Consider the following 9,754-nt stretch of genomic DNA (forward strand, 5'->3'; position numbering starts at 1 on the left):
ATACAAATTCATTTCAAATAAACTTTATATGCAAGATTAAAATTAATTAATTGTTAAATTTTGGAGTCGTGACTTACAATTTTTTGTACATATTGTCTCAAAACGTTGAAGACAAAAATAAAATTACTCAAAAACAAAACAAGGAAAACTTTTACTTTAGTCCATCAAGTTAATTTATCTTTTAATGTGGTCCTTTAATTCCTTTTTTCCTACTTCACTCAACTTTTTTATTACAAATAAGGTAACTTAAATATTTATTATTATGTAAAGGATTAACATGATCACATAAATAAAATTTTATGGCCAATTTGAGAAATAAAAATTGAGGACAAATTAAGTGCTAGATAGACTAAAATAATAGTTTTGTGAATGAAATACAAAAGACAATAACAAAGTGTTGCACACAGGCTTACAAAGTTTTTCCATTATAATATGTTTGTAAGTTGAATTTAAGAGGAAAACAAAAGACTTTAAAATTATTTCAAAGTATATTTCATACTTTTTAAATATTCCATTTTTCTTTATTCATTTTTAAAACTCAACTTACAAATGATTTCTTAAAGTATAAGATAGAATTCAGTCATCTCACTATGGAGAAACTTGTTCGGAAATAAAACGTGTAATAGAAGAATATTAAGAATGCATTACTTTAATATAATAATAAAAGTGTAATATAAATGACCAGTGAGCTACAAATATTAACAGACCTTCCCTATCCATGATATTTACTTGCGTATCTTAAATGGGTTTGTTTATTATTTATAATATATTTTTTATGATTCTCTATAATTTAAACTAGTGTTATTAAACTCGGACCGGTTAATAACTCGATCAGGGTACTTGGCCAATGAGTCACTGGTTCAACCAGTGGGTCAATGGTTGGACCGGCTAACTCGGTTTGCATTAAAAATTCTAAAAAATTCATAATACGTAACAATATTTAATAATGGTATACTCAAAATTTAAAAACATTATCATGCCTAATTAAACAATAAAAAAAGAACATTTTACTATATAAAATGACACAAGTAAATTGATAACATCATAACATATGAACTATGTTTTAACTACAACAAAAACATACAATAAGTTTGAAATTTAATTAAACAATGAAGATTTTGTTATAATGTAAACTAACAAATGATAAACATAATTACAAAAAAGTTAAAAGTACTTGTTTTCATTTAAAAACGATATCAGTTTGGTTGTTTTTTTTAAAAATATTTTTTGATTGACTCGGCCGGTTTAACCAGTCCGACCACTCGAGTCACTAGTTTTAGACTTAAACTGATCAGGTCAACCCAATTTGATGCAAAACCGGTTAGATGAGAGACTCGGACCAGTTAGATGTTTGGTTCATGATTGAACATGCCGGACCAGCCGATTCGAGCCGAGTTTTATAACACTGATTTAAACAAATAAACTATTATTTTATATATTTCTCTATGTAATACCTTTAATAATTTTGAGCAATAGATGAAGTTTTGCTGCATCGGTGAAAAAAGTGGAAGATCGGAAGGAATGCAAATTTACCACCGATCCAAATACTTCTAATTGGTTATTTTCTGTAAATATTAAACAAAAAGACATATTTTATAAATATCTTTTTTTTATGGACAAAAAGATATTTTGAAATATCTATCACTTCCACCTTATATAATTAATCTATCAGTAAAATAAATTCATGGATGAATTCAAATACATATAAAATTTGGATATAGATTGATTCAAATCCAAATTTATTTATTTGACACCTTTAACTTTATGTATATATGATATCGCTCTACATATTAATTATTATCAATTATCAAATAAAAATAATACAAATGAATCATATATGACATTATAAAATGTTTAGACATTGCATAAATATTAACCTTATATAAATATACCTAATCTATATATATATATATTATGCAATCATTCATCGTTCAAATATATGTTGCAAACAAAAAAAACTAATAAATGATGAATTATAAATTTAAGGATAAGGTTTACAAAGTCTCCTTAAACTTCATTTCTGCAAGTACCATAAACTATTTTTTATTCATAATTATCTCTTAAACTTTTATTATTTGTGAAAATTGTTCCAACATAAATATACTATTAAATTACTAATAATGAAAAATGTTTACACATACATTTTCTTTTTGTTAATTCCAATTGCCATATCATTGTTATATAATTTTAAATTTTTACATATCAATATTCTTCTATTGTCTCTTCTTAACTCCAAAATTTAATTGTCATTTTTTTATTAATCAATATACATTTTGATGATGATCACGATTTCTTTTTACTATTGATTCACAATCATGCATTGTTATAATGGTGGACTTATTACTATTGTTGTGAGTCATATGACCATAGTTTTCTTGTGGGACTACATTTATTATCTCATTTTTTGTATCAATCCACGTACCACTGCTTTTAATTAGTTGAAAAAAAATATTTAACTTAAAATTGTGATTATTAAAGTTACATATTCTTCTAGCACATGAAGTAACATAAATTTAGATGTGAATCATTTTCTTGTTGGCCCTATTAGTAATTTAGAATTAACTTTACCACTAATAAAGTTTAATGAGCGGTTAAGAAAAAAAAATAATTAAAAAATACATTGTTTTATATAAATTTATTGAATAATATTATATCTTTCTACCAACAAGAAATTAATACATATTATAAACCAATTATTAATAAATAAAGTATCAATCCTTAAGATATATATCACTTTTTTCTTGTAGGAGTATGATTTAGTAAAAGATATAACGTTTTCTAATTTATATTATACAGGTGGACTAATAATAGCTCCATGCATGTAATATGATTATAAAAATTAAAATTTAGGAGTCTTCTTTCCTTCCCATGTTAACTTATCGCACTCTCTCCTACCTCATCCTTTTCCATTTCCTCTTTCCTTCATAACTAAAATCCAATTCATCATTGCATGTCACCACCGCTTTTTCTCATCATTTACTGAACTCCGGTGATCGGAAACACCTTCCGCCACCGTCTCCGAATCCACCATGGAAAACATCAACAACACAGTCCACACCGTTAACGCTGCAGCCACCGCCATCGTCACCGCTGAAACCAGAGTCCAACCCACCACTGCGCCGGTCAGTCTCTCTCTCTTTCTCTCTCAATGTTTGTGTTATTTGTACCACGTGTGACTGTTTCTTCAGTTCGTTTCGGTTTACGAGAAACACCGTACTATGCAAAGAAAACAATGGGATCTTGTGTTTCGTGTTTCATGTTTTTTTGTGTTTTTTCTTTTCATTTTTATTATTTATTATTATTACTACTTTTCATTATAGTAATGAAGGTTTTGGGTGCTCCACTCTAATTTTTAGTTGCCTCTTGAAAGGTTTGAACTTCGAATCACTTTAAGTGTTTTTCTTTATTTATTGTTTTCTACTGTTCCTTTGTGGATTTCAAAAAATGGAACTTGGATTTTGGATCTCAGGTATGCTTTGTTTTTTTGGGATTCATGTTTCTGTTAATCGAATGAATTCATTTTTCATGTATTTTGCATTTTGGGTACTTTGATTGATTCACTTATCTATAAGAGGTTTAATTCTATTATTAGGACATAGTATTAGTATACTTATATTCTCTCTCTCTCTGGATTTGTGATCTTGAACAAAGGATTTTGAGTATTTAACTAATGAACTTCTTAATCTGCATCTTTCTGGCTGCAATTCAAGCCATAATATGCTTTTGAGATTACTAGTTACAGTAAAGAAATATCCTCTAAGAGAAGGTTCCGAGTTGAAATTTGATATATTGATTCCATGGAATTTCTATCCTCACTGTTGATTGCCGATTCGGATTTAATTGAGAGGATTCTGTCCTGATTTCTGACTTAGTTCTTAATGTGAAATAAACAACGATTACTGGACACCGACCTTACTCCGCTCCCCCCCCACCAATTTAATAAACTGCAATTGTCCTTGTTGCAGACCTGTGATTCACTTTCAATATCTGTTCAGTCTCTATTTTGGTTAAAATAATTTGGCAGTTACATTTTGAGAACATATCATTTAATAACAGTAGGAAAACTGGGTTGATGTCTGAAATTGGTTGTAAAACTCCTCATATCCTGCAATAGGTGGAGGTTAGCTCACATTGTTTTCATGACATGATCAATGCCTTTGTCTGATTTTTTGTTTTATTTTGTTTCTATTCGAAGCTGAAAGCCATGCCTTTCTTCACGGTATTCATTCTCTTTACATTTTTAACATCTATTGTCGTTCATATAATATAAAAAAGTAAGGGACACATTTTGGATTTGAGGTGCTTATTAATCCTTTCATCGCTGACATCAATGTTAGTATATATCTTCCATATCTTTGATATAATTTGCTAAAAGAATGCTGATTATCATCAACTAGTTCCATGAAACGACCCCCAAACTTTAATAATGGAATACTTGTGCTTGTGTTTTGTCATTTCCTTCCACCTTTGATTCTGTAATCTATATGCAGCAATAACCGTTTTTTCATCCATTCTACATTTGCCACATCATTCATAAAAAAATGCTTTCGTAAGAGGCTTTCCTGTTTTTCAGAGAGAATATCCCTTCCAGCACACGTTTTAAAAATGATGAAGATGAATTTGGTGGGGCTGCAGGTACTAAGGATCCTCTGACTTCCAGTGGGGTTTCCTTCCCGGGACTCACTGGTCTTGATTTTAGGTCATGGCGTGCCTTTAGATGGCCGCCTCCTGTCCCCTTGTCAGTGGGGATCTGCTCTCGGGTAGTCACTGTGTCTTACGACGGCCAATCCCATCGACAGATTTTGAGTATAGCAGTTCTCTTTAGCTAATTCATACCTACTCGACAAACATAGGAAATTGAAGTGTTGCTTTCCTTTTATGGAATTCATTCCCAGTTAGTAAAATTTGGAAACTGTCTTGGTTACAGGGGAATTTTTAGAGCAAATTAATGTCTTGTCGTAAAATTAAGTGTGCTTACTATGGAGGCTAAAATTCTAGTGAATATTCCTTGTCGCTGTGTAATATCTTTTCGTATGACTAAACCTGCTATTTGTCCTGAAATATTCGACCAGGTATAACCAAATTGAGCATGGGATTGTTAAGTAAAATGACCAAAATAACTATTAGTAGCTCAAAGCATATTCTGCTCAATGTAATAGAGTTCTGCACTATTTTGGTAGAATAACATAGCTGACTGTTTCCGTTCGATTCTCGAATCTTGATACATGAGCTTCACATATCATTCATGTAACAATATACAACTGTGAATGAAATAAGTGTTAAATTGGAAGTTTTAAGGAAGAAAGTGGATCTAAACAATTTTGGGCACAAAATAACATTTAAGGGAATTTTAACAATTTTCCTGTCTCTCTAAAAATTTAGAACATTATAAATCATGTTTTGATTGTGTTCTAAAATTTTGATTCTAAGTTGCTTTTTCATTAACTGTAGAAAAAACGTTGGGGAAGCTTCTGGAGCCAATATTGGTGTTTTGGATCTCGTAAAACCAGCAAGCGAATCAGGCATGCTGTCCTTGTTCCTGAACCTGTGGCACCAACAGGTCCAGCTCCTATTGCCTCACCAAATTCTTCATCCACCATTGTAATGCCATTCGTTGCCCCTCCCTCTTCTCCGGCATCGTTACTCCAATCTGATCCTTCATCTGCTACTCATTCACCAGCTGGATTACTCTCTCTCACTTCTCTCTCCATCAATGCTTACTCTTCTTGTGGACCTGCAACCATTTTTACCATAGGTCCTTATGCTTATGAGACTCAGTTAGTTTCACCACCTGTATTTTCCAACTTCACAACTGAACCATCAACTGCCCCTTATACTCCCCCACCTGAATCTGTGCAGCATACAACCCCATCATCGCCTGAGGTACCATTTGCTCAATTGTTGGCATCTTCACTAGACCGAGCTCATAAAATTAATGGAACACAGAAGTTTGCAGTATACAATTATGAATGTCAGCAATATCCTGGAAGCCCAGGTGCCCAACTTAAATCCCCCGGATCAGTCATTTCAATGTCTGGCACCTCTACTCCTTTCCATGATAAACGTCTAAATCTTGAGTTCCGCAAAGGTGAAACACTGAAGATTTTGGGCTATGAACACTTCTCCACTCGAAAATGGAGTTCAAGGCTGGGATCTGGATCCTTGACACCGGATAGCGCAGGGCAAGGTTCAAGACTAGGTTCAGGATCTGTGACACCTGATGGTGTTGGGCTAGCTTCACGACTAGGTTCTGGGGCTGTGACACCAGATGGTCTGGGGCTGGATTCAAGGTTGGGTTCCGGTTCTTTGACACCTGATGGTGCTTGCCCAACCACTCAAGGCAGCATCTGTGTACCAAACCAGATTTCTGAGCAAGCATCGCTTGCAAACTCGGAGAATGGACATCAAAGTAATGCAACGTTAGTGAATCACAGAGTTTCATTTGAATTGACAGGGGAAGATGTTGCGCGATGTCTAGCAAATAAGACAGGAATGTTGCTTCGAAACGTGTCAAGGTCTTCACAGGGTATAGTGGCCAATGGCGCTGTTGACAGAGAAAGGATACAAAGAGATACCAATAGTTGTTGTGATATGTGTTCCTTCAAAACAAATGATAGACCTGACAATGCTCTTGGAGAAGGAGTGCAGTGCTGTCAGAGGCACCATTTTGCTACTTTTTCCAAAGACTTCAATTTTGACAACAGAAAAGGTGATGCTTCTATTAATGCTGCCAATGGCCCTGAGTGGTGGACTAACAAGAAGTTTAATGGGAAGGAAGGTAGATCAGCCAATAGTTGGGCTTTCTTCCCAATGTTACAGCCAGAAATCAACCGAGTTTAGTTCATTGCTACATGAACTAACCTATATGGTTTGAGGCAAAAGAATTTTCAATTTCTGTACAGAACCTGTAGCATACTGAATGCATATGTTAAGACATTGTTTTAACTGCAATTCATCATGTCTTTGAGGCAATGGTGGTAAGTGGTAAATGAATGGATGAATAAGACAGAAATGAAACAAAAGTTGTTATAGTCCATTAGGACCTAAAGTAGAATGCAAAGGTAACATAGTTGGTAGGTAGGGACCAATAGAGTGGATTCTAAATTCTGAAGAACATAATTTCTGTCATTTCATGGTTTTTAAGTATATAGAAATAGCAAAGTACAGTTATTTTGTATTTATGGATTATTGTTGTATTTATGATTTCATGTGCAATAATGGAAAAAATAAGTATCTTTTATTTTTGGCACTGAGATTATGGAGAACCTGCATACTTGGTGGAGTCTCTCTAGTTTGGTCTGGTACTTGGAAAATATATGTGATGCTTATAGGTGGCTTTCTCATGAGTACATCTTTTGTCCCACAATTTATGTCATTCTATGTGCCATCAAATTGTGATTGGTTGGAAAAAAATGTATTGAAGTTAAAAGTTCAATTATTATATTGAGACAAAAGATCATATGTTCTCCCACATATTGAGTCACGACATGTACTATCAATCTGTAATTAGTTAAAAAAATATATTGAAGTTAAAAAATTAATAATTAACTATTTTTCGCATCAATCATAGCTGATGACACATGCAGTGACACAATTTGTGTGATAACACATATACATGTACCAATGAATCTAAATGTTTACATGTATTTGTGCCCTTTAATTAATATTTCAATGGGGGAGCTGCACTTCACCTAGCACAATATGGCACCATCTGCCACTAACTGATGCATGGTCCCTATGTATGAATGTGCTGTAGAAAAGCTGCAAAGAAGTTTTTCTAGCTCTTCATTTGAGTGTTGGTTCAGTTTGATTTTCATTTCCACCTATATAAAAAATGAAAAAAAAAATATTTTTATCAAAAGGCAGAGCTATATGTTTGTTTATCACGAGGGGACCCTTGTTATAGTGCTATACACTATGTTGGGGTTTTGTCTTGGTTGTTTTTTTCTGGTCTTATTGTCTCTTAAGTCCACCAATAAGTACCCCATTGGACAAAATGTTTCACTTTCATGTCCATGACTTCAATGATAGGTTGGTGCCTTTTTCATTCAACTAACTGCAGCATAAACTTTTAACTTGACTTATCTAAAAAGGAATTTTTTGTTAATAGCCTTGTGTATGATGAGGTTAAGCAGCAAAACTATGAATTAACAAGCATTTAAAAAGCACATGTGACAGTTAAAAAGCACTTGTAACTTTGAAAGCTTGGGACTGGCTACTTTTGGTCAATCTAAAACACATTGATCAATCTTGGTTTCAATTGAGCAATTTCAGATTTAATGATTTTGTGATTGTTTTATGATTGGCTAGTTGTTTACAAATTTGTAGAATGATATATTGTCTTACATAATCTACTAAATCATATCTCAAACCAATGAAAATATATCATGTCAATTAAAAAAGTTAAATGTTCATTATTTTGCCGGTTTTGTTTCAATGTCGTTGGTCCAAAACATGGTTTGTGACATTATTTCATACAATACATCCTTCTCATACAAAATTGGTCTTGATGAATTGAGTTTTAGATTGGTGTTAAGTCACCAAGACACGAGCCTCCAAGCTTAGAGGGTCCAAATCCATTTTTTCAGTACTTCATCTCTCTTTTTTCCCTATAATAATGTAAGGTGTTGGGTTTTGGAGTCAAACTTATATGTAAATATAGCATTGCTCTTTTATTTATCTATTTCTTCGGATTTGGGTGGATTAAGACAAAACATTTGTGTCTATCTTTACTTTTCTTTCTAACTCTTTAAATAATCATCACTTTTAATTTTCCAACAAAAGAGGTACTTTCAATCAAGAAACTAACATGCTATTTATCATGGTGTTAAACTTCAACTATGAAAATTAAAATATATTTTAATGAAAAGGGAACGGAAGAGTGTGGAAACTTGAAGATATTACCCACACATATGGAATGGAAGAGTCATACATATATCAACTAAGATGACTCCTGAATACATATAATTTAAATCAATAGTATTCCCAAATTATGTTGTAGCAAAATAGAAGAGTACAATATTTTGACATGATTATAACCCATGCATGGAAATGTTAATAGTATGAATGTATGATATAATAACCTTCCTAAACGCCAATCCTCTATTTTCCTTGTTACAATATTGTCAGAAGTCTTCACGTGCAAATTGCTCAAGCCATAAATCCATTACTATTGGCAGACAATCTGATTATGTGTAAGTGTTAGAAATTGTAATCTAAAAGGGTGTTAGTTAGAAGTGGCTAGGAGTTGCTATTGTTAGAAAGTAGTTATGGTGGTTAGTCTAAAAATAGTAAGTGTATAAATGTACAATCATGCTATTCATTTCAAAGCAGATTTACAATTCAATTCATTCAATAATCATTCTCTCAATTCTCTCCACCATTTTCTCTGTTTTCTCTCACTCACGATCCCCTTCTTTCTAACTTTCCTTGTTCATTTTTTCACAAAGGCTTAACATTTGGTATCAAGAGCTTTGTTGAAGATCAAAATTCCTCTTTCTTTTCCGTTGCAAACATGGCACAAACTATGGAAATTTTGCAACAAACCTACCTGTTCTTGATGGAAAGAATTGGGCAAGGTGGTTATTCAGATGAAAACCATCTTTGGTTATCAAGATGTGGCTGAAATTGTAGAAGAAGGATTCCCAATCTTGGAAGAAGGAGCCACTGAAGCATAGAAGAACGCCCATAAGCAGAACAAGAAAAAAGATTGTAAGGCATTATGTCTCCTTCACCAAGCCGTTGATAATGCACA

The 9,754-nt window shown here is 32.8% G+C and overlaps 1 protein-coding gene across 1 annotated transcript; it reads left to right on the forward strand.

The window, feature by feature from the left end:
* Positions 1-2,976: 2,976 nt before the first annotated feature.
* Positions 2,977-7,245, forward strand: LOC109337966. The gene is made up of 2 exons (XM_019575080.1): positions 2,977-3,122; positions 5,452-7,245. Exons 1-2 carry the CDS (start codon positions 3,030-3,032, stop codon positions 6,838-6,840), a joined length of 1,482 nt encoding a protein of 493 aa, XP_019430625.1. The 5' UTR covers positions 2,977-3,029; the 3' UTR covers positions 6,841-7,245.
* The last annotated feature ends 2,509 nt before the right edge of the window (positions 7,246-9,754 follow it).

This window comes from Lupinus angustifolius, unplaced genomic scaffold, assembly GCF_001865875.1.
Source record: "Lupinus angustifolius cultivar Tanjil unplaced genomic scaffold, LupAngTanjil_v1.0 Scaffold_16_28, whole genome shotgun sequence".
NCBI classification, from domain to species: Eukaryota; Viridiplantae; Streptophyta; class Magnoliopsida; order Fabales; family Fabaceae; genus Lupinus; species Lupinus angustifolius.

Excerpts from the sequence above, each read along its gene's own strand:
- LOC109337966 (XM_019575080.1), top strand. The coding sequence starts at position 3,030 with ATGGAAAACATCAACAACACAGTCCACACCGTTAACGCTGCAGCCACC. Across the intron at positions 3,123-5,451 it reads TCCAACCCACCACTGCGCCG|AAAAAACGTTGGGGAAGCTT; the intron begins GTCAGTCTCTCT and ends CATTAACTGTAG.